Here is a 24,708-nt window from a genome sequence, read left to right on the forward strand (position 1 = left end):
CAGGGGAGTTATCCCCAGTATCCTGGCTAATATTTATCCCTCAACCAACATTAGTAAAAACAGATAATCTGGACATTTATTTCATTGCTATTTGTGAGAGCTTTCTGTTCACAAATTGGCTGCCGCGTTTCCTATGTTACAACAGTGACTACACTCCAAAAAGTACTTCATTCACTGTAGAGCACTTTTGGACATCCTGAGGGGAGTTCTCCCCGGTGTCCTGGTCAATATTTATCTCATCAATCTACATCTCAAAAACAGATTATCTGGTCATTATCACATTGCTGTTTGTGGGAGCTTGCTGTGCACAAACTACATTACAACAGTGGCTACACTTCAAAAGTACTTCATTGTAAAAAGTGTTGAAGTAGTGAAAGGCACTATAGAAATGCAAGTCTTTCTTTACCTGCATTGAAATCCATTTGCCACTCACTTAAATGACCTCAGGTCGTCCCAAACGCTTTACAATCAATGAAGTACTTTTTGTAATGCAAGAAACGCGGCATCCAATTTGCACACAGCAAGCTCTCGCAAACAGCAATTAAATAAATGACCAGATAAATCTGTTTTAGGTGTTGGGTGAGGGATTATTATCGGCCAGGACACCAGGAATCTCCTGCTCTGGCACAGGAGCCAGATTTAAGGTGATTGGCAGAAAAACCAAAGGCGACATGAGGAAAAACTTTTGTACGCAGCGAGTGGTTAGGATCTGGAATGCACTGCCTGAAAGAGTGGTGGAAGCAGATTCAATCGTGGCTTTCAAAAGGGAATTGGATAAATACCTGAAGGAAAGCAATTTGCATGGCTACGGGGAAAGGGCGGGGGAGTGGGGCTAGCTGAAGTGCTCCTGCAGAGAGCCGGCACGGGCTCGACAGGTCGAATGGCCTCCTTCTGTGCTGTAACCATTCTATTATTCTATGTCCTTCATCTAATAGTGCCTTGAGATCTTTTACATCCACCTGAGAGAGCAGATGGGGCCTCGGTTTAATGTCTCATCCAAAGGAAGCCATCTCCGACAGGGCAGCACTCCCTCAGTACTGTGCTGGTGTGTCTCAGCCTAGATTGTGTGCGCAAGTCTCTGGGACTTGAACCCACAACCTTCTGACTCAGACCCACTGAGCCACGACTTTCACAACTGATTGTATTCCAAGTGGATCACGTTTATCAAGATCGAGTAATTAGATGACAAATTGTGGGAATGAGTCTTGAAACAAGTTGTTAATTGATGAATGATCATTATGTGTGACTACAATGTGTGAATGCTAGTTACTGAGCTAATCAGGTCTGGTTTGTTTGTCATAGGCATTAGCGGTTGACGTGTACGAATTTGTGTATCCAACAGGGATACAATGGGACAATTGGTCAACAATCATTCGACAATATTAAAACATTAACTGCATGCAAAGGGGTTAGAATGGCAAAAAATGAGATTCATTGACTTTGTACGTGTACTTCTTGCAATTTAATATATTGTATTCGCTGCTCACAATGTGGTCTTCTCTACATTGGGGAGACCAAGCGCAGATTGGGTGACCGCTTTGTGGAACACCTCCATTCAATCCGCAAGTGTGACCCCGAGCTTCCTGTCACCTGTCACTTTAATTCTCCGCTCCACTCCCACTCTGATCTTTCCATCCTCGGCCTCTTGCACTGTTCCAATGAAGCACAACACAAGCTCGAGGAACAGCACCTCATCTTTCGATTAGGCTCTTTACAGCCTTCTGGGCTCAACATCGAGTTCAACAATTTCAGACCATAATCTCTGCCCATATTTTTTTTTTCTCTCGTTCCCACGGCAGCTGTTGATGATTCTGGCATTCCTATTTACACCCTATCTAGACTCATCTTTTGTTTCTTAACTTGTCCATTACCATCTCCTTTTTGTCCATCATCCCTTTTGTCTCTTAATCTCTCCTGCCTTCCACCCTATCACAGACCTTCCCTTTTGATCTTTCCTCTCCTCTCCCCCCTTTCCCTGCGAACACTTGCTTAAAAATCTGTTACATATCTAACTTTTTCCAGTTCTGACGAAAGGTCATCGACCTGAAACATTAACTCTGTTTCTCTCTCTCTCCACAGTCGCTGCCTGAGCTGCTGAGCATTTTCTGTTTTGATTCATTGACCTTGTTCAATTATAGGATAAAGAGTAGGGATAAACCATGGTGGCAAGTTAAGGGGTGGGGAGAGGGGGGGAGGCAGTGGCATCTATAAATTCCTGAGGGGTTTGCTACTTTGAGTGATGTTTAACATGTTGCTGACCAGCTGATGTTCCAGAGTGCAGCGCACACACTCCTCTGAGTTGCAGTTGGGTTCAGTCGTAGAATGATCCAGCAGAGATGGAGGCCTTTCGATCCATCGTGCTTGTGCCGGCTCTTTGAATGAGCTCTGCCTGTTCCTGACCTGACCGTTCTGCTGTTTGTGCTTCTTGTTTTCTGCGCAGAGAGGCTGTCGTTATGACGGGCAGATTGCGATCTTCGGGGCGGAGTTCCAGGAGAAGCTGAAGGCGCAGAAATACTTCCTGGTAAGGGGTGGACGAGGGCCGAAAGTCTGTTGGTTCTTATTTTCCCGTGAAACCCTGGTGTCCAACAGCATGAAAGATTTCGGCCCCCAGGATTTAGTTAACAAAGGGTGGCTCTGAGAGGATACAAGGAGGTTGCTGGAGCAGACAGACCCTGAGGCGACTGAAACAGGGGCAAGTGCTCCAGCAGTGTTTGGGAGTGAGGTAAGAATGGAGGTTGGGTGGTGCAGAGATGAAAATGGTGGGATTTGGAATGATGAATGGCAATGGGAGTTGGAACTCGCTTCGGGGTCAAAATGTCAGTGTCACGAGTATACAGAGCCCACTGCTGTCAAATAAATTCTTCAGTACGTTCTTTCCCTCATTGTTAGGCTGCATCAGCTCTTCCTTCTCATAGTTACGGGAACGGCAGCATAATGGTTATGTTACTGGGCCAGTACTCCAGAGGCCTGGATCAATGATCCAGAGACGCGAGTTCAAATCCCAGCATGGTGGCTGGGGAATTTAAATTCAGTTAATTAAATAAATCAGGAATAAAAAGCTTAACAGATTGTCGTAAAAACCCACCTGCTTCACTAATGTCCTTTTAGGGAAGGTAATCTGCCATCCTTACCCAGTCTGGTTGATATGTGACTCCAGACCCTTTCAACTGCCCTCTGAAGTGGCCCAGCAAGCCACTCGGGGGCAATTAGGGAGAGGCAATAAATATGGGCCTTGCAAGCGACGCCCACCATCCCGTGAATGAATTTTTAAAAATGCTGTAGCTTTGAAAAAAGGGCGCGTGTATGTGAAATCTTGATTTTTATCTGGAAAACTGAGTTACGATATGAAGGTGCTTGCAGCCTGGTGCAATCTCTTCACCCCCCACCCACAGGTTTTGATAATGGAGTTATCCCATTCTCAAAGTGCCCCCATTTACCTGCAGTGCCTGTAGGTGGCACAGTGATGGGGGTTGACAATATTGAATGTAACGTTAGTTGCTGCACTCGTTGCAGTGGCTGGATCCTGCTACGTGTCGAGGTCACATGCCCTTTCTCATCGGGGTCACCATTGGCTGTATCCCAGAGTGTTTCTGACATTCTATGTTTGGGGTAGCTGAGCTATGTTTAGGGGTTCGGTAACATAGTGGTTATGTCACTGGACCAGTAATCCAAAGGCCTGGATTCATGATCCGGAGATGGGAGTTCAAATTCCACCATGGCAGCTGTGGAATTTAGAAACATAGAAACATAGAAAATAGGTGCAGGAGTAGGCCATTCAGCCGTTAGAGCCTGCACCACCATTCAATAAGATCATGGCTGATCATTCCCTCAGTACCCCTTTCCTGCTTTCTCTCCATACCCCTTGATACCTTCAGCCGTAAGGGCCATATCTAACTCCCTCTTGAATATATCCAATGAGCTGGCATCAACGACTCTCTGCGGTAGGGAATTCCACAGGTTAATAACTCTCTGAGTGAAGAAGTTTCTCCTTATCTCAGTCCTAAATGGCCAACCCTTATCCTAAGACTGTGTCCCCTGGTTCTGGACTTCCCCAACATCGGGAACATTCTTCCTGCATCTAACCTGTCCAGTCCCGTCAGAATCTTATATGTTTCTATGAGATCCCCTCTTATCCTTCTAAACTCCAGTGAATACAGGCCTACTCGATCCAGTCTCTCCTCATATGTCAGTCCAGCCATTCCGGGAATCAGTCTGGTGAACCTTCGCTGCACTCCCTCAATAGCAAGAACATCCTTCCTCAGATTAGGAGACCAAAACTGAACACAATATTCCAGGTGAGGCCTCACCAAGGCCCTGTACAACTGCAGTAAGACCTCCCTGCTCCTATACTCAAATCCCCTAGCTATGAAGGCCAACATAGCATTAGCTTTCTTCACCGCCTGCTGTACCTGCATGCCAACTTTCAATGACTGAACCATGACACCCAGGTCTCGTTGCACCTCCCCTTTTCCTAATCTGCCGCCATTCAGATAATATTCTGCCTTCGTTTTTTTTGCCCCCAAAGTGGATAACCTCACATTTATCCACATTATACTGCATCTGCCATGCATTTGCCCACTCACTTAACCTGTCCAAGTCGCCCTGCACCCTGCAGCCTCTTAGCGTCCTCCTCACAGTCACACCGCCACCCAGTTTAATGTCATCTGCAAACTTGGAGATATTACACTCAATTCCTTCATCTAAATCATTAATGTATAGTGTAAATAGCTGGGGTCCCAGCACTGAGTCCTGCGGCACCCCACTAGTCACTGCCTGCCATTCTGAAAAGGACCCGTTTATCCCGACTCTCTGCTTCCTGTCTGCCAACCAGTTCTCTATCCACGTCAGTACCTTACCCCCAATACCATGGGACCTTGTCAAGAGCCTTTTGAAAGTCCAAATACACCACATCCACTGGTTCTTCCTTGTCCACTCTACTCGTTACATCCTCAAAAAATTCCAGAAGATTTGTCAAGCATGATTTCCCTTTCATAAATCCATGCTGACTTGGACCGATCCTGTCACTGCTTTCCAAATGCACTGCTATTTCATCTTTAATAATTGATTCCAACATTTTCCCCACTTCTGATGTCAGGCTAACCGGTCTATAATTACCCGTTTTCTCTCTCTCCTTTTTTAAAAAGTGGTGTTACATTAACTACCCTCCAGTCCATATGAACTGATCCAGAGTCGATAGACTGTTGGAAAATGATAACCAATGCATCCACTATTTCTAGGGCCACTTCGTTAAGTACTCTGGGATGCAGACTATCAGGACCTGGGGATTTATCGGCCTTCAATCCACTCAATTTTCCTAACACAATTTCCCGCCAAAATAAGGATATCCTTCAGTTCCTCCTTCTCACTGGACCCTCGGTCCCCTAGTACATTCAGAAGGTTATTTGTGTCTTCCTTCGTGAAGACAGAACAAAAAAATTTGTTCAACTGGTCTGCCATTTCTTTGTTCCCCATTATAAATTCACCTGAATCTGACTGCAAGGAACCTACATTTGTCTTCACTAATCTTTTTCTCTTCACGTATCTATGGAAGCTTTTGCAGTCAGTTTTTATGTTCCCTGCAAGCTTCCTCTCATACTCTATTTTCCCCCTCCTTATTAAACCCTTTGTCCTCTTCTGCTGAATTCTAAATTTCTCCCAGTCCTCAGGTTTGCTGCTTTTTCTGGCCAATTTATATACCTCTTCCTTGGATTTAGCACTATCCTTAATTTCCCCTGTTAGCCACGGTTGAGCCACCTTCACCGTTTTATTTTTACTCCAGACGGGGATGTGCAATTGTTGAAGTTCATCCATGTGATCTTTAAATGTTTGCCATTGCCTATCCACCGTCAATCCTTTAAGTATAATTTGCCAGTCTATTCTAGCCAATTCACGCCTCATACCATCGAAGTTACCTTTCCTTAAGTTCAGGACCCTAGTCTCTGAATTAACTGTATCACTCTCCGTTAAAGAATTCTACCATATTATGGTCACTCTTCCCCAAGGGTCCTCGCAATTGCTAATTAATTCTTTCTCATTACACATCACCCAGTCTAGGATGGCCAGCCCTCTAGTTGGTTCCTCGACATATTGGTCTAGAAAACCATCCCTAATACACTCCAGGAAATCCTCCTCCACCGTATTGCTACCAGTTTGGTTATCCCAATTTATATGTAGATTAAAGTCGCCCATGATACTTGCTGTACCTTTATTGCACGCATCCCTAATTTCTTGTTTGATGCTGTCCCCAACCTCACTACTACTGTTTGGTGGTCTGTACACAACTCCCACTAGCATTTTCTGCCCTTTGGTATTCCGCAGCTCCACCCATACAGATTCCACATCATCCAAGCTAATGTCCTTCCTTTCTATTGCATTAATTTCCTGTTTAACCAGCAACTCTACCCCACCTCCTTTTCCTTTCTGTCTATCCTTCGTTAATGTTGAATGCCCCTGGATGTTGAATTCCCAGCCTTGGTCACCCTGGAGCCATGTCTCCGTGATGCCAATTATATAATGTTCGTTACTTGCTGCCTGCGCAGTTAATCGTCCACCTTATTATGTATACTCCTTGCATTGAGGTACAGAGTCTTCAGGCTTGTCTTTTTAACACACTTTGCCCTTTTTGGAATTTTGCTGTAATGTGGCCCTTTTTGATTTTTGCCTTGGGTTTCTCTGCCCACCACTTTTACTTCTCTTCCTTCTATCTTTTGCTTCTGCCCCCATTCTACTTCCCTCTGCCTCCCTGCATAGGTTCCCATCTCCCTGCCATATTAGTTTAACTCCTCCCCAGCAGCACTAGCAAACACTCCCCCTAGGACATTGGTTCCGGTCCTGCCCAGGTGCAGACTGTCTGGTTTGTACTGGTCCCACTTCCCCCAGATCCGGTTCCAATGTCCCAGGAATTTGAATCCCTCCCTTCTGCACCACTCCTCAAGCCACGTATTTATCTGAGCTATCCTGCGATTCCAACTCTGACTAGCATGTGGCACTGGTAGCAATCCTGAGATTATTACCTTTTGAGGTCCTACTTTTTAATTTAACTGTTCGCTCCCTAAATTCATCTTGTAGGACCTCATCCCATTTTTTTTTACATATATCGTTGGTACCTATAAGCACCAGTTCATTGAATAAATCTGGAATTAAAAAGCTAGTAATGGTGACCCTGAAACTACCTGATTGTTGTAAAAACCCATCTGGCTCGCTAATATCCTGTCGGGAAGGAAATCTGCTGTCCTTACCCGGTCTGGCCGATATGTGACTCCAGACCCACAGCAATATGGTTGACTCTTAACTGCCCTCTGAAATGGCCCAGCAAGCCACTCCAGTACAAAGACGTATACTCGCTGTGGGAGTACCTTCACCACACGGACTGCAGCGGTTCGAGAAGGTAGCTCACCACCACCTTCTCAAGGGCAATTAGGGATGGGTAATAAATGAGGGCCTTGCCAGCGACGCTCACATCTCGGAACAAATATTTAAAAAAATGCTTAGTAATCTCCCTCAATTTAATACAGTGTTGGTATTAATGATGCATCCTTCCTATGAAAACCCACCTGAAACAGGACCCCCACCAAACCCTCTCTCATTCTTGGCCCACTGAGGAAGTTTAGCTGCCATGCCACCCACTCCAACATAGTCTGAGGTTATGCTACCCTGAGAGTATCCCCAAGCTGGAACTCTCCATTGTTTCCGTCTCCCTACAATGCTGTAATTTCTGTGTCTTTGTCCCTCCGTCTCCCCGGACCCCTCCCTAATCCATCTCCCTTGTCCCCCTCCTTTAACACCCCTGCCCCTCCCTCTTGCACTCAATTTCACCTCAGCCATCCCACCACATGTACGTCCCCCGCCCCATTCCCACACTTCTCCCGCTCACACTCACCACCTCCCCTCAGATCCCCCTCTCAGCTCCATCGTTTCCCCTCTCGCACCTCGCTCGGGGCTCCTTTGCACAACCCCTTTCGCCACTCTCTGGCGGCCCCTGTCCAATGCCTCGCTAGCACCTGCTCGCTCGCCTTCACTATGCCACACGAGGAAGGTATAATGTATTTGCTTCACGGGTTTGTTCCTGAAGAATTCATAGCAACACATTGCTATTAAGAACAAGTTGGTTTATTAACGAAAAGTTTAACAATCACACTACACCTTACCAGTTCATCCACTCGGCTCACAATGGCATACCTCACTGTGGATGACCAAGAGCCAACTGGCTGGGGTTTTATTGAGTCTTGTGAACATCACGTGACTGGTTAAGCCACTCACATTGCAACAGCTCTACAATTCTTGGTTGTAATCAAATAACCAATTAAATCAAGTGCCCCCCCCCCCCCCCGATTAAAGGGGGAGGACACTCCAAACATTTTTCAAGTGCCCTTTTTTTTGTGTTTTTTATGGGTTTTTTTGTGTTTTTTTTGGGACAGTGAGGGGCAAATTATACAAGTGTCCCCTAATTGGGGGGGGGGGAGGTGGGGAGGGCGCTAAAACCCGACAATGAAAACAAATTAAACTTTAAAACATATAAAATCAAATTTAAAATTTGGTTGCCAGGGGTGAAAACCTGGGATTGAACCAGTGACCTTTAGATTTTCAGTCAAATGCTTTCCCAACTGAGCTATTTCGGCATGACAGCCAACAGCTCTACAACTCTTTTAGGGAGTACAAAACAAACATTAGATCGAGTGCCCCCCTATCTGGGGGACACTCCAGACACTTATAACTGCCCTTTTTTTTTGTGTTTTTTTTTCCTTTTGTGATTTTTTTTTTTGGGCATTAAAATCATATAATTTACAAGTGCCCCCTATAAAAGGGGAGCCAACAGCTCTACAGCTCTTTTAGGGAGTACAAAATAAACATTAGATCGAGTGCCCCCCCGATCTGGGGGACACTCCAGACACTTATACCTGCCCTCCGTTTTTTTTGGGTTTTTTTGTGTGTTTTTTTTCCTTTTGTGATTTTTTTTTTGGGGCATTAAAGTCATATAATTTACAAGTACCCCCTATAAAAGGGGAACCAACAGCTCTACAAACCTGTGAGCATCCTCACAGGTGCATACATTACAGATGCGAAAAGTGCTGCCTGTTCTCAGAGGGTTGATTCGCTCTTGCTGTGCTCCTAGGTAGGTGCCGGTGCCATTGGATGTGAGCTGCTGAAGAACTTTGCCATGATTGGCCTAGGAGCGGGAGAAGGAGGGAGTATCACAGTGACTGACATGGACACCATTGAAAGGTCTAATCTCAACCGACAGTTCCTCTTCAGACCTGCCGATGTTACGGTGAGTGAAAACCAATTGTTTTATTTTTAAGAGGTTTAAAGGAGCTTGTTGACCCTGAGCCTAGTGTCGGCTGAGGAAGGCAGCTGCAATGACGTTCAAGAAGCTCAGCACCATCCAGGACAAAGCAGCCCGCTTGATTGGCACCCCATCCACCACCAGTGCGCCGTGGCTGCAGTGTGTACCATCTACAAGATGCACTGCAGCAACTCGCCAAGGCTTCTTCGGCAGCACCTCCCAAACCTCTGACCTCTACCACCTAGAAGGATGAGGGCAACAGGTGCCTGGGAACACCATCACCTCCAAGTTCCACCCCACCCCCTCCAAGTCACACACCATCCTGACTTGGACATTACCCTATCTCTGTAATCTCCTCCAGATCTACAACCCTCCAAGATCTCTGCACTCCTCCAATTCTGGTCTCTTGTTCATCCCAGATTTTAATCACTCCACCATTGGCGGCATTACTTTCAGCTGCCTGGGCCCTAAGCTCTGGAATTCCCTCCCTAAACATCTCGACTTCTCCCACTTGCTTTTAGACACTCCTGAAAACCTGCCTCTATGACCAAACATTTGGTCACCTGTCTGGATAACAGTCGGCCGGTGCGAGGGTTCACAGTGCAGACCATGTCTGCTGTTCCGCTGTGGTCCAATCAAGGCTTAAGCCACAAACCCTTCACAGCTCCACAGCTGCTTCGAAAGGAGGGTTTTCCACAGGGTGGCAATTTGAAAGGTTCGTTCCCGGAGCTTAAAGGGAATCTGCAAAGTGCAAGAGCCCAGAGAGGACATCTCGCACTCTCTGTGACTCAGATCTTTGCAAAACTTTTATAATGAAAGATGTGATGATGGCCTCTTCCCGTTCACACATTTCTAGAAATATAGCATTGAAAAGTAGGGAAGTTATGCTCAATCTGTATCGAACCTTGGTTAGACCACACTTAGAGTACTGCGTAGAGTCAGGGACGGATTAACCATGGGTGGGCCCACCAAAGAACACAGGCCCACCAAATAAATGTAGAAAAGAAAATATAAGGCCTCCAAAATAGGCTGAATAGAATAGACAATGAGAGAGGAAAAACAGAACCGAGGAAAATAGATTCACTTGTTTATATCTATACACAGAAGTGCCTATATACATTAATATACCTATATACAGAACAAAATATATTCTAGCCTGCTTTATTTCACGTTATTGAGAGAAATTTGCATTTATGTATAGGAATCTTGTATAGCAATGTTACCAGAACCAGAATATATACCTACTTGATTCAGAATATATGCTTTCAGTGTTGAATATACTGGCCTATATTTTCATACTCAGAATCAGAATCATACACAATGTAATGAACATGAACAAACATTTGGATCAGTTTGCCGCAGGCCCATCAGACCCTTAATCTGGCCCTGAGTACAGTTCTGGTTGCCATTTTATAAAAGGGATATAGAGGCACTGGAGAGGGTGTAGAGAAGATTTACAAGGATGATACCTGAAATGTGAAGGTATACATATCCGGAAAGGATGAACAGGCTGGGTCTCTTTTTTTTCTTGAAAAAAGAATGGTGAAATGTGACTTAATTGAGGTCTTTAAAATTATGAAAGGTTTTGACAGAGTGGTTCCAGAGAGAATGTTTCCATTTGTGGGGAAGAGCATAACTAGAGGCTGTCAATATAAGATAGTCATCAAGAAATCAACAGGGAATTCAGAAGAAACTTCTTTACCCAGAGAGTGGTGAGAATGTGGAACTCACTACCACAGGGAGTGGTTGAAGCGAATAGTATCGATGCATTTAAGGGGTGGTTAGATAAGCATATGAGGGAGAAGGGAATAGAGGGGAGGAGAATCGAGTGGAGCATAAACGCCGGCATGACCTGTTTTTGTGCCGTATATCACATGTAATACCCCATGAAGCAGATCCCAAGATGTGTAGTCAAGGTAATGGTGTCCTTTTACACTCTTTGAGGGTTTATTTTAAAGAAAGACTTGAATTAAAAAGCATCTTTCACGACCACCGGACTTCACAAAGCGCTTTACAGCCAATGAGTACTTTTGAAATGTAGTCACTGTTGTAATGTAGGAAACGCAGCAGCCAATTTGCACACAGCAAGCTCCCACAAGCAGTAATGTGATAATGACCAGATAAGCTGTTTTAGTGATGTTGGTTGAGAGATAAATATTGTCCGGGGGAGTCATGAGGGAGTCAGCCGCCTGAGGAAAAGAGTGTTCGAAGATCAAGCCCTCAAATCTGCCACCAAGCTCATGGTCTACAGGGCTGTAGTGATACCCGCCCTCCTGTATATGGCTCAGAGATGTGGACCATGTACAGTAGACACCTCAAATCACTGGAGAAATACCACCAACGATGTCTCCACAAGATCCTGCAAATCCTCTGGGAGGACAGACGCACCAACGTCAGTGTCCTCGATCAGGCCAACATGCCCAACATCGAAGTACTGACCACACTCGACCAGCTCCGATGGGCAGGCCACATTGTTCGCATGCCTGACACAAGACTCCCAAAGCAAGTGCTCTACTCTGAACTCCTACACGGCAAGCGAGCCCAAGGTGGGCAGAGGAAACATTTCAAGGACACCCTCAAAGCCTCCTTGATAAAATGCAACATCCCCACCTACACGGAGTCCCTGGCCAAAGACCGCCCTAAGTGGGGGAAGTGCATCTGGGAGGGCACTGAGCACTTCAAGTCTCATCGCCGAGTGCATGCAGAAAACAAGCGCAGGCAGCGAAAGGAGATTGCGGCAAACCAGTCCCACCCACCCTTTCCTTCAATGACTGTCTGTCCCACCTGTGACAGAGATTGTAATTCCCATATTGGACTGTTCAGTCACCTGAGAACTCACTTTTAGAGTGGAAGCAAGTCTTCCTCGATTTCGAGGGACTGCCTATGATGATGATTGTCCGGGACACCGGGGATAACTCCACTGCTCTTCTTCAAAATAGTGCTGTGGGATCTTTTACGTCCACTTGAGAGAGCAGACGTGGCCTCGGTTTAACATCTCATCCGAAAGACGGCACCTCCAATAGTACAGCACTCCCTCAGCACTGCACTGGAGTGTCAACCTGGATTTTTGTGCTCAAGTTTCTGCAGTGGGACTTGAACCCACAACCTTCTGACTCGGAGGCGAGGCAGTCCCCCTTTCCTGAAGAATATCCATAAACGAGTTGGCTTTTTATGAGCTTCCAACAGCTTTCATGGTAGTTTTTTTCCAGGTGCCAGCCCATAAATGACCACCGTACGAGACCTTCCCGTCCCTAATTTGGGCAGAAGTTTGGGCCCATTTCACTCTGCAGTGAGTGCAATGTCCACAGGGTGGCAGCAACATCTCACGGTACAACTCTTCAGGATCGCATTCAGCCAAAGAGAGGTTTTTCCCTGAGAGTTGTGATTCAGTGTGAGGTGTATTTCTGCGTCCCGCGCTCCCAGTGGGGAAAGCCACACTCGAAGAGAGCATCAGTCGGAGACACAGCCGTAACACTGGTTCTCCCCACTGCAACCGTGGGATCAAAGAACTAACTTTCAGCAGTCCTGTGAATGGCCTGACATCTCAAAATTACATCAGCTGATTACTGATATCTGTATGTATGCTTAGCATTAAAAATGGAGAACTAGACTGGGATAAAAATTCCTCTTGTCTTTTTTCTATTGCCCTCCTCTCACCCCTGTGCCCACCTCCGCCCCCTCACTCTCTGCTTCTCGTGCTCTCTCATTTTCACTCTCCCTCCCTCTCACTCACTCACTCCCTCTCACTCCTCTCTCGCTCACTCTTTCTCTCTCGCTCCCTCTCTCACTCCCTCTCTCTCTTTCTCTCTCTCTCGCTCACTCACTTTCTCTTTCCCTCTCTCTCACTCGCTCACTTACTGTCCCTCCCTCCCTCTTTCTCTCGCTATCCATCTCACTCTCACTCTCACTGTCCCTCTCTCTCGCTCACTCTCTCTCAGTCCCTCTTGCTGTTCCTTGTGCTGTCTCTCTCCCTCACTTTCTCTGGAGTGTATCCACTTGGCCATGATGTGCTGCATTTGTTTTATGGAATATTTTTGAAAAGTTACTTGGCAACGGTCCCGGATAATATCGTAGTTAACAGTATGCGAGCAACAGAGAACTTGAGGATCTATCACATTAAACCTTTGAAGTCTGCAGTGCCATATTCACATTAAAATAACCCGGATCTCCCACATTTTTCTTCCATCCGGAGAATACCATGAATTGGGTGAACTCCTTCCTCCGACACTTTACCCTCTCCGATCACTGGATGATGTTCACTCCTGACCATTTACAGATGTTAATGCGCTAAAAGAAATTGATAAACGAATCATTTGAATTAAGCAAATAAATAACATGGTAAAATGGGAGGTTAGTACTGAAAAAGGACTTTAAATTATCAGATCATTAGAATTGAGCAACTCTGAATAAAGTTTTATTTTCCTTTTTGAACTCAGTTTCTTTCTTGTGGGAAACAAGTGGGCAGTAAGCAACAACGGTCCGGTCAACTTGGAACAAAGACGCAGCCACACTGCTCAACTGTGGTTTGTGAAATGTCAGTTCATTCCTTACAAGTCCCAGTCTGGGATCGTCTTTCTTCGGCCCCTGTTTCGAGCAGGATCTTGGCTCTTGATTTATAGGGTATATGAAAGAGAACTTGCAGTTATACAGCATCTCTCATGGTCTCACAACATCCAAAGCACTTTACAGCCAATGAAGTACTTGTTTGGAGTGTAGTCACTGTTGTAATGTAGGAAATGCGGCAGCCAATCTGTGCACAGCAAGCTCCCACAAACAGCAATGAGACGATGGCCAGATAATCTGTTTTAGTGATGTTGGTTGATAAATGTTGGCCAAGACACTGGGAATAACTCTTCTTCGACATAGTGCCGCGTGATCTTTTAAGTCTAACTGAGAGGGCAGACACTGGTCTGGGTTTAACGTCTCATCCGAAAGACGGCACCTCCGACATTGCTGCATTCCCTCAGCACCACACTGGGAGTGTCGGCCTACTTGTGCTCGAGTCTCTGGAGTGGGACTTGAACCCACAACCTTCTACTTCAGAGGCGAGAGTGCTACCCACTGAGCCACGGGCTGCCACCTAGCTGCCGTTGGTGGTATGGCACTGTGGCGGAATGCTGCTTTGTGCCTCCAGTTCCCATCACTGTGACTTCTCGATATTTGGCCGCACGGTTCCGGAGCTCCTGATCCCGTCTCTTCTCTCATGGGGTTGGGGGGTTGCTGGGGGATGGCTTACTGATCAGTGTGCTTCACTGCAGGGAGGGAGGGAGGGAGGGAGAGGTAATTGACTTACCCTTTAAAATAGCTTTCCTCCTTCCCTGTCCTTGTGAGGAGGTAGGCGGCACCTGCTCTGTGTCTCCCAGGGCGACGTGACCAAGAACAAGAGCTCACTGCGTGCGCATTATGGAGTGGTGGGGGGGTGAGCAGATCTACAACAACAACAGCTTGCATTTATATAGCGCCTTTTGCGACCACCAGATGTCTCAAAGCGCTTTACGGCCAATGAAGTACTTTTGGAATGTAGTCACTGTTGTAATGTGGGAAACGCAGCAGACAATTTGCGCACAGCAATGTGATAATGACCAGATAATCAGCTTTTGTTAAGAAATCTGAGGGATAAATATTGGCCAGGACACCAGGGATACCTCCCCTGCTCTTCTTCGAAATAGTGCTGTGGGATATTTTTGTAATGAATGTAATGACTCAAAAGACTTGTTACTGTAAACTGCCTCAGGTGTAAACCTGATCCAACTTTATTCGCACCCAAAGTAACCCGCGTGACATGGTACCCACGCTTATATACCAGTGACCGCGTACGCGCGCACACAGCCCAATGACCTCCGACAGTGGCGCCCCCTGGTGTCTGGTGACCCCAAGCATAAATACATATTAAGATCTTGAAAGGGGATATTGTTATCAGTCTCTTTACAAATTAAGATGGTCTGGGACTTTCCGCTCACGAGTTGATCGTCTCAGTTCAACTTCAGTTCTAGACGAGTGTTCTGAGTCAGTTGTGACTGAAGGCTGAGTAACCGATTTGATGGGAGTGGTAAAGACTGGAGGTCCAGTTTCAATAATGATAGCAAAGTCCTCTGATGAATGACCATTGGTTGGTTGGTCACTGACTGCATCTTCCTCAAGCAGTTCCAGTTCATCCGTGTGCTGCAGTTTTATCTGATCAACATGTTTGCCCATTCTTGAGCACGACAATAAACACTCTATTACCCTCCTTGGCTGTAACAGTACCAGCGATCCACTTTGGACCTTGGCCATAGTTCAGTACATAAACTGGATCGTTGACAGAGATGTCACATGATGCCCTTGCTGACTTTGACGTCTGTTTTCAATACGATCAATCAAATCAGGATGAACAAGAAAGTGCTTGGTCTTGAGACTTCTCTTCATCAGTAGTTCAGCAGGGGAAACCCCAGTAAACGTATGAGGTGTGGTCCTATAACTGAGCAGTATACAGGACAAGCAAGTCTGCAGTGAACCCTGAGTTACACGTTTCATACTCTGCTTGATCGTTTGAACAGCATGCACTGCTTGACCATTAGAAGCAGGTTTGAATGGGGCTGACCTCACATGTTTAATACCATTGAGTTCATGAACTCTTGAAACTCCAGACTTGTGAAGCAAGATCTGTTGTCGCTCACAACAATGTCAGGCAAACCATGAGTAGCAAACATGACAATAGTAGCTGTAGACGTACTGGATAACACATAATAATACTCTATCCACTTTGAATATGCATCCACCACAACAAAAAATATCTTTCCCATGAAAGGGCCCGCAAAATCGATGCGGACCCTCGACCATGGTTTAGATAGCCACGACCAAAGACTCAGCGGCGATTCCGCTGATACTTTACTTAGCTATATGCAAGTATTGCACAGATACACACGTGATTCCAGATCAGAGTCAATTCCAGGCCACCATACATGAGCCCTAGCAATGGCTTTCATCATGACAATACCAGGATGAGTGCTATGTAGTTCACATACAAATTTCTCTCTACCTTTCTTAGGCATGACAACACGATTGCCCCACAGTAAACAATCTGTATGAATGGACAGTTTATCTTTGCAATGGTTGTAAGGTTTGGTCTCATCACACATTTCCATAGGTATTGCAGACCAATCACCACTGAGGACACAACGTTTCACAACCGATAAAATAGGGTCATGGCTGGTCCAGATCCTAACTTGTTGAGCAGTGACAGGAGTCCCTTCACTCTCAAAAGCATCCATTACGAACAGTAGATCTGCAGGTTGAGGTGTCTCCATATCAGGTGTGGGCAACGGCAGACGACTCAGTGCATCAGCACAATTCTCAGTGCCAGGTCTATGACAAATAACATAATCATAGGCAGACAATGTCAACACCCACCTCTGGATGTGGGACAATGCATTGGTATTAATCTTTGTTTTCCGAAAGCAATTAAATTAATGACTTGTGATCCGTTTCGAGTTCCAAACGAGACCAAACAGATACTGATGCATCTTTTTGACCCCATACACACAGGCCAAAGCTTCTTTTTCTACCACGATGTAAGCTATTTCCACCTTTGACAAACTTCTCGAAGCATATGCAACAGGTTGTAGCTTACCCGACTCATTTGCTTGTTGGAGTACACAGCCAACCCCACATGATGAAGCATCACAGGCCAATACAAGACGCTTACACGGATCATAATGAACAAGCAACTTGTTTGAACAGAGCAGATTCTTAGCTTTCTCAAAGGCTCTATCTTAAGACACACCCCAGACCCAGTTGTCACCTTTTCTGAGTAGCATGTGCAGTGGCTCTAACAAAGTGCTCAATCTGGGTAAGAAATGACCAAAGTAGTTGAGTAGCCCAAGGAATGAATGCAGCTCATTCTGAAGCCTGGGTGCATTTTTGATGGCCTTCGTTTTCGAATCAGTAGGCCTGATGCCGTCAGCAGCAATCTTCCTCCCCAGGAATTCAACTTCAGGTGCCATGAAGACACACTTCAAACGTTTCAGCCTGAGCTCCACTTTGTCCAGACGATGTAGGACTTCAAGATCGTTCAGATGTTCAGTAGTGTCGTGACCTGTGACCAGAATGTCACCTTGAAACACGACAGTTCTAGGAACGGACTTCAGTAGACTCTCCATATTCCTCTGAAATATGGCTGAATTCCAAAAGGACACCTGTTGTAGACAAACAGTCCTTTTATGGGTGTTGATGCAGGTGAGTTTCTTCGAAATGCCGACAAGCTCCTGTGTCTCAAAGGCTGACGTCAGATCCAGTTTAGTGAACGACTTTCCACCAGCTAGCATGGCGAACAGGTCATCAGGCTTCAGTAACGGATACTGATCCTGTTTCGAAAATCGGTTCATCGTAACCTTGTAGTCTCCACAAATCCTGACAGTGCCATCACTCTTCAACACAGGAACAATAGGACTGGCCCACTCTTTAAACTCGATTGGAGTCTGTCTAGCTCAATTTCAACCTTCTCCCTCATCATGTAGGGAACAGACCGAGCCTTATGATAGATAGGCCTTGCATCCGAATCCAGGTGAATCTGTACCTTGGCTCCAGTAAAATTACCAATGCCCGGTTCAAACAAAGAAGGAAACTTCTTCAACACTTGAGCACACGAAGTGTCATCCACCGATGACAACACTTTGATATCATTCTAATTCCATTTGATTTTCTCGAGCCAATTTCTGCCGAACAGCATTGGACCATTACCTGGGACAATCCGTAACGGTAGATCGTGAACCACACCATCATATGACCCCTTGACTACTGCACTGCTAATCACTGGTATGAGTTCCTTAGTGTAAGTACTCAACTTGGCATTGACTGGACTCAGCTTAGGCTTCACAGCCTCAGTGACCCACAGCTTGTCGAATGTTCTTTGGCTCATTATCGACTGACTCGCACCTGTGTCCAGCTCCATTGATACAGGCACACCATTCAGCTTCACATTAACGATTATCGGCTGACTTTTTCCCAAGAACAAATACAGACCATACACTTCCTCCTCGGGTTGTGTATCGGTCAGCACTGGACTGGTCATTATCAGCAATGTGTTGAGTGGTAGCGCGCTTGGGCACATTCTCAGAAGATGCCCCACTTTCGAACAGCCATTACAGGAGTACTGTTTAAACCGACACTGATGAGGCAGATTGCCTCCACAACGCCAACAGAGTGAAATTGTATTCATGCCAGTTGACGGACTCTGAGCAGCTACAGGTTTCACATAAGCAGCCGAGTAGGCCCTGCCCTAAGTATCCCTGCCAGACGACGACACAATCTTGTTTACAGTACTTGCCATGGAGCTTCGAATCTTCGCTGATATCTGCCTCAAATTATCATCAGTCATCATGCATGCCTGGGCAGTCGCGATGGCCTTGCTCAAATCCAGCTTCTCTTCGGTCAATAACTTCCGAAGAATCCCATCATGGTTGATGCCTATCACGAAGAAATCTCACAGCATGTCTTCCAACACGTTCCCAAACTTACAAGGCTCAGCAAGACGTCGCAGTTTGGCGACGAATCCCAACACATCCTGGCCCTCAGCACGAAAATGCGTGTAGAAGCGATAGCGTGAGATGATCCCCTCATTTGGCTTAAGATGGTCACGCACCAAAGCACACAAATCCCCATATTCTTTGTCTGTTGGACGTAACCGCCCTGCACTGAACTGCATCAGCCTCTCCGTCCATTTTGTTGGCCACAAAATACTGATCGAGGCGGTCGATAAAATCCGCCCAATCCTGGCCATCCGCGAATCTCTCCAGAATTCCAATAGAGCCCATTGTACATGCGAAGGTTCTTAAGTTACCTCGTCGCCAAATGTAATGAATGTAATGACTCAAGACTTGTTACTGTAAACTGCCTCGGGCTACGTTCAAAGCAAAGTAACAGGATTTCTGATGTAAGGGTCCCTGAGCAAAACAAGTTCAGACTGAACCCCAGTGGTTTGGTGGTTGCACAAGAGTAGCTGGTTGTGGAAAGGTCTCACTGATGCAGAGGGTTAATTGCACCAATGCACCCGGGGCATTGCGGAGGAAGCTCAGCGCACCATCTACTCCTCCATTTCAAAATTCTCATCCATGTTTACAAATCCCTCCATCGCCTCTCCCTATCTCTGTAATCTCCTCCGGCCCCACAATCCCCCCCCCCCCCCCCCCCGAGATTTCTGTGCTCCTCTAATTCTGCCCTCTTGAGCATCCCTGATTATAATCACTCGAGCATTGGTGGCCATGCCTTCTGTTGCCTAGGCCCCAAGCTCTGGAACTCCCTGCCTCTCTACCTCTCTTTCCTCCTTCAAGACGCTCCTTAAAACTTACCTCTTTGACCAAGCTTTTGGTCACCTGCGCTAATTTCTACTTATGTGGCTTGTTGTTTTATCTCATAATATTCCTGTAAAGTGCCTTGGGACATTTCACTACGTTAAAGGCGCTATATAAATCCAAGTTGTTGTTGTTGTGCTGACTGGAAACGTTTGATGTTAACACTTGAGTGCAAAAATGACGAAAAGCTGTTCCATTCGCTCTTCTCTATGTCCTATTTCCCCGCCCCCCCCCCAAAAAAAATAACATCGGGCATGGGAAATGGAAAAGGAATTTAGAAACCAATATTTGTGCCTTCAGTTTTAAGATCTGCCGTCCGATGATGATGTCCCTTGGAACGCTTGCGAGATCCTTTGAATCGTTTGATCTGTCTCACCTTGTGCTTCGAGATCTCCTGGGTCTGCTCCGTCAGTATGTGAGCACAATCTGTGTCTCTTTAATGGAGCCTGGTGTCTGGAGGCCCTCATTAGCTGTGTGTGGGAACCACTGAGAGCAGTCTTACAACGGAGTAGTGCCGGACAGTGGAGAGTGTATCTGCAACTGGAAATTCTGTTAATTTAACCGAGGATGGCATTATTAGCCGAGGTAATCGACCACTGAAGTCACGGTCTTGTGGGGTGTGGATAAGAGGATTTTCCATTGTAGCTGGACAGAATATTAACCCTTGTAATAAAAGAAAGTGCTTGCATTTATATCGCACTTTTCACAACCTCAGGACTTCCCAAAGCCCTTTGCAGCCAATGAAGTACTTTTTGCAGTGTAATGTAAGAAGCCAATTTGCGCACAGCAAGCTCCCACGCACACCAATCTAACAATGACCAGATAATCGGTTTGTTGGTGATGTTGACTGAGGGATAAATATTGGCCAGGACACCGGGGATAACTCCCCCCTGCTGTTTTTCAACATAGCACCGTGGGATCTTTTACATCCACCTGAGAGGGCAGACAGGGCCTCGGTTTAACATCTCATCTGAAAGACAGCATCACCGACAGATCAGCACTCCCTCACTGATTTGCTTATTGTTAGAATTGACCTTGTAACACGCATGGCTTCTCCACGGATCCCACACTACCTACTGGCATCTGTACGTTTGTAAGCGTTATTTTGTGCCTCATCTCAGTTTCGGGGAGGGAGGTGGCAGTTGGAATGTCACAATTTGGGCTCAGTGCCTCGGGGCTGGGGAGGTGGGTAACCCATAGGAACGTAAGAATTAGGAGCAGGAGTAGCCCTTACAGGTCTTCAAGCCTCTCTACCATTCAACGAGATCATGGCTGATCTTTGACCTCAACTCCATATTCCCGCCCGATCCCCAGATCCCTTGATTTCCCCTAGAGTCCAAAAAGCTATCTCTCCCAGCCATGAATATACTCAACGATTCAGCATCCACAACCCTTTGGGGCAGAGAATTCCAAAGATTCACAACTCTGAGTGAAGAAATTCCCCTTTATCTCTGTCTTAAATGGCTGACTCTTTATCCTGAGACTGTGCCCGACACTCCAGCCAGGGGAAACAACCTCTCAGCATCTACCCTGTCAATCCCCTTCAGAATCTTAGGTGTCAGAGCTCCCGTCCCTGATCGCCATCCAGCCATCCCTTCGGTGCACATGCACGGATGTTGGCAGGGCTTGACTGCGATGCCCTCTGTGGTCAAATAGCCAGCCAATGCACACTTTCTCATGCATGGAAAATGGCCACTTCGCTGAAATGCCAGTGACAGTCCTCCTGGCACTGAACCCCAGCAAGAATCAACAGCTTCAGGAGAGGAATGAGGCAGGGGTTGGAAGGGGGTCGAAGGCAATATTTTCTTCCACTTTCTTCAATTGGGTTCATAGAATCATAGAAATTTACGGCAGGGAAGGATACCATTTCGGGCCATTGTGTCCGTTCTGTCCGACAAACAGCTATCCAGCTAATCCCATTCTCCAGCTCTTGGTCCTTAGCTCTGTAGGTTATGGCACTTCAAGTGCACATCCAAGTACTTTTTAAATGTGGTGAGGATTTCTGCCTCTACCACCTTTTCAGGCAGTGAGTTCCAGACTTCCATCACCCTCTGGGTGAAAATATTTCCCCTCAACTCCCCTCTAACCCTCCTACCAATTATTTCAAATCTATGCCCCCTGGTTGTTGACCCTTCTGCTAATAGAAATAGGTATGTCCTATCCATTCTATCCAGGCCCCTCATAATTTTATACACCTCAACCAGGTCTCCCCCCTCGACCTCCCCTGTTTCAAAGAAAACAACCCCAGCCTATCCAATCTTTGCTCATAGCTAAAATTCTCCAGTCCAGGCAACATCCTCATAAATCTCTTCTGTGCCCTCTCTAGTGCAATCACATCTTTCCTGTAATGTGGTGACCAGAACTGTATGCAGTACTCCAGCTGTGGCCTAACTAGTGTTTTATACAGTTCTAGCATAACCTCCTTGCTCTTGTATTCTATTCCTCGGCTAACAAAGGCAAGTATTCCATATGTCTTCTTAAGCACCTTATCTACCTGGCCTGCTACCTTAAGGGATCTGTGGACATGCACTCCCAGGTCCCTTTGTTCCTCTACAATTTTCAGTGTCCCACCATTTAATGTGTGTTCCCTTGCCTTGTTAGCCCTCCCAAAATGGGTTGTTCAGCCGGCAGTGTCTGTGACCAGGAGGGCATCCTGCTCCCAGCGCCCCTTCCAGACTAGCCGCCTGGAGGAGTGTGACAGCAGTTCCTGAGGATGGATCTCGCGAATCCTGTTCCAGCTTCCTCCTCCAGCCAGTTGTGCATTTTTCCCAGGCTGGCTCCAGCCAATACTTTTTTTCCCCCTTCTTTTCTTAATGACTGGACTGTGTTTTCTGAAGCCCCACCTCTAACTGAAGGCTGATTAAAAGCACATGTACTGCAGAGAGGCTTCAGCCGCTTGTTCCAATTCCAACATCTTTATGTACTTTGTTTTTATGCTTATACCTACCACCTAGTTAACCCCCGAGATGGCGAAATGACCTTGGGTTTTTTTTTTTCAACAAGATACTCTTTCATTGTAACTTTAGAAAATGTGTTCAGCCCTTAACGCTTCAGGAGGCTCTTGCAGAGTTTTCCTGCTTTAACAAACAGTTCATACATAAACCTTCTCCTCTGTCCCATGGGATTTTTGTTGCTTGTGCCACGTGTTTTCGCCGTATGGTGATGCTCTTTAAAGGATTGAAGGAGGGAGCGGCAGCTCACCACATGAGGGAGTCCGATACCAAGGGCACACAGCAACAACAATTTGCTTTACATGGCCCAGAACAACCTTCCAAAGCACGTCACAGAAGCGTAATCATATAGATACTTATTAGTGTCAGCTATGGCTCAGTGGGTAGCACACTCGCTTCTGAGTCAGAAGGTTGTAGGTTCGAGTCCCACTCATGGATTTGAGCACAAAAGATCCACGTTGACACTCCGAGGGAGCACTGCTCTGTCGGAGGTGCCGTCTTTTGGATGAGACGTTAAACCGAGGCTCCGTCTGCTAACTCAAGTGACGTAAAAGATCTCATGGCACTATTTCGAAGAAGAGCAGGGGAGTTATCCCTGTTGTTGTTGCCAATATTTATCCCTCAATCAACATAACAAAAACAGATTATCTGGTCATTGTCACATTGCTGTTTGTGGGAGCTTGCTGTGCCCAAATTGGCTGCCGCGTTTCCTACATTATAACAGTGACTACGCTCCAACAGTACTTCATTGGCTCTAAAGTGCTTTGAGATGTTCAGTGGTCATGAAAGGTGCTATATAAATGCATCTTTTTCTTCTTTCAAAGGAGATATTGGGAGGGTTGATCAAAAGCTTGGTCCAAGAGCTGCGGTTTTAAGGAGAGATTTGAAGGTTAAGAGTTGGAGGAGATTAGGGAGGGACTTCCAGAGCATCGGGCCTGGTAGCTGTAGGCAGGGCAGTCAATGGAGAGAAGTGCAGGAGGACTGAATCAAAGGAATGAAAACTTTGGGGGTGGGGTTGTAGGGCCAGAGGAGGTTACAAAGATAGGGAGGGGGCGAGGGAACAAAGGCAATTAAATACAAGGATGAGAATTTAAAATCTTGGGCATTGGGGACCGGGAGCCACTGTAGGTCAGCGAGTGCAGGGGTTGATGGGAGAGACGACTTAGTGCCGGATAGGATACAGCCAGCAGAGTTTTGGTTGAATTGAAGTTTATGGAGGATGGGAGGCCGGCCAGGAGATCATTGGACTAGTGGATTCTGGAGGTAACCAGGGTAGGGACGAGGATTTCACACATTTCATCGCTCCATGGCACACGACATGAGTACATAGGAGCAGACCATTCGACCTCTCAAGGCAGTTCCACCATTCAATTAGATCATGACTGATCTGTTTCTTAACTCCATCTACACACCTTGGTCCCATAACCTTTAATACCCTTGCCAAACAAAAATTGACCGAGCCTCAACAGCTTTTTGGGGGGAGAGAGTTCCAGATTTCCACTACCCTTTGTGTGAAGAAGTGGTTCCTGACATCACTCCTGAACAACCTGGCTCAAATTTTAAGGTTATGCCCCTTGTGCTGGATGTTCCTACCAGAGGACATCGTTTCTCTCTATCTACCCTAACAACTTCTTTAAACACCTCAATTGCATCACTCCTTTAATATATTTGCTTCATGGGTTCTTTGCTTAAGAATCCATAGCAACACATTGCTATTAAGAACTAGTTGGTTTATTAACAAAGGTTTAACAATCACAATACACATTACCAGTTCATCCACTTGGCTCACAACTGCATGCCTCATCATGGATGATCTTGATCCAACTAACTGGGGTTTTATTGAGTCTTGTGATCATCACGTGACTGGCTAAGCCACTCACAATGCAACAGCTCCACAACTCTTTTGGAGTAAACAATATTAAACATTAAATCTTAAACATTAAATCATGCCCCCCGATCTGGGGGACACTCCAAACATTTCCCAAGGCCCTTTTTTGTTTTTTTTGTATTTTTGTAGTTTTTTTTGTGACAGCTCCACAAACCTGTGAGCATATTCACAGGTGCATACATTACATCCTTAATCTTCAATATTCAAGGGAATACAAGTCTAGTCTGTGCCACCCACCCTCGTAATTTAACCCTGAGT

The 24,708-nt window shown here is 46.1% G+C and overlaps 1 protein-coding gene across 2 annotated transcripts in view; it reads left to right on the forward strand.

Annotated features, from left to right (window-relative positions):
* Window positions 1-24,708, forward strand: part of LOC139277286 (ubiquitin-like modifier-activating enzyme 1) — a 355,737-nt gene that overhangs the window by 45,989 nt on the left and 285,040 nt on the right. For both annotated transcript variants that reach the window (XM_070895554.1, XM_070895555.1), the window contains exons 12-13: window positions 2,441-2,521; window positions 9,113-9,268. In XM_070895554.1, coding sequence (XP_070751655.1) covers window positions 2,441-2,521; window positions 9,113-9,268 — 237 coding nt within the window. The remainder of the gene's footprint in view (window positions 1-2,440; window positions 2,522-9,112; window positions 9,269-24,708) is intronic.

The sequence above is a fragment of the Pristiophorus japonicus genome, chromosome 12, assembly GCF_044704955.1.
Source record: "Pristiophorus japonicus isolate sPriJap1 chromosome 12, sPriJap1.hap1, whole genome shotgun sequence".
In the NCBI taxonomy this organism is placed as follows: Eukaryota; Metazoa; Chordata; class Chondrichthyes; family Pristiophoridae; genus Pristiophorus; species Pristiophorus japonicus.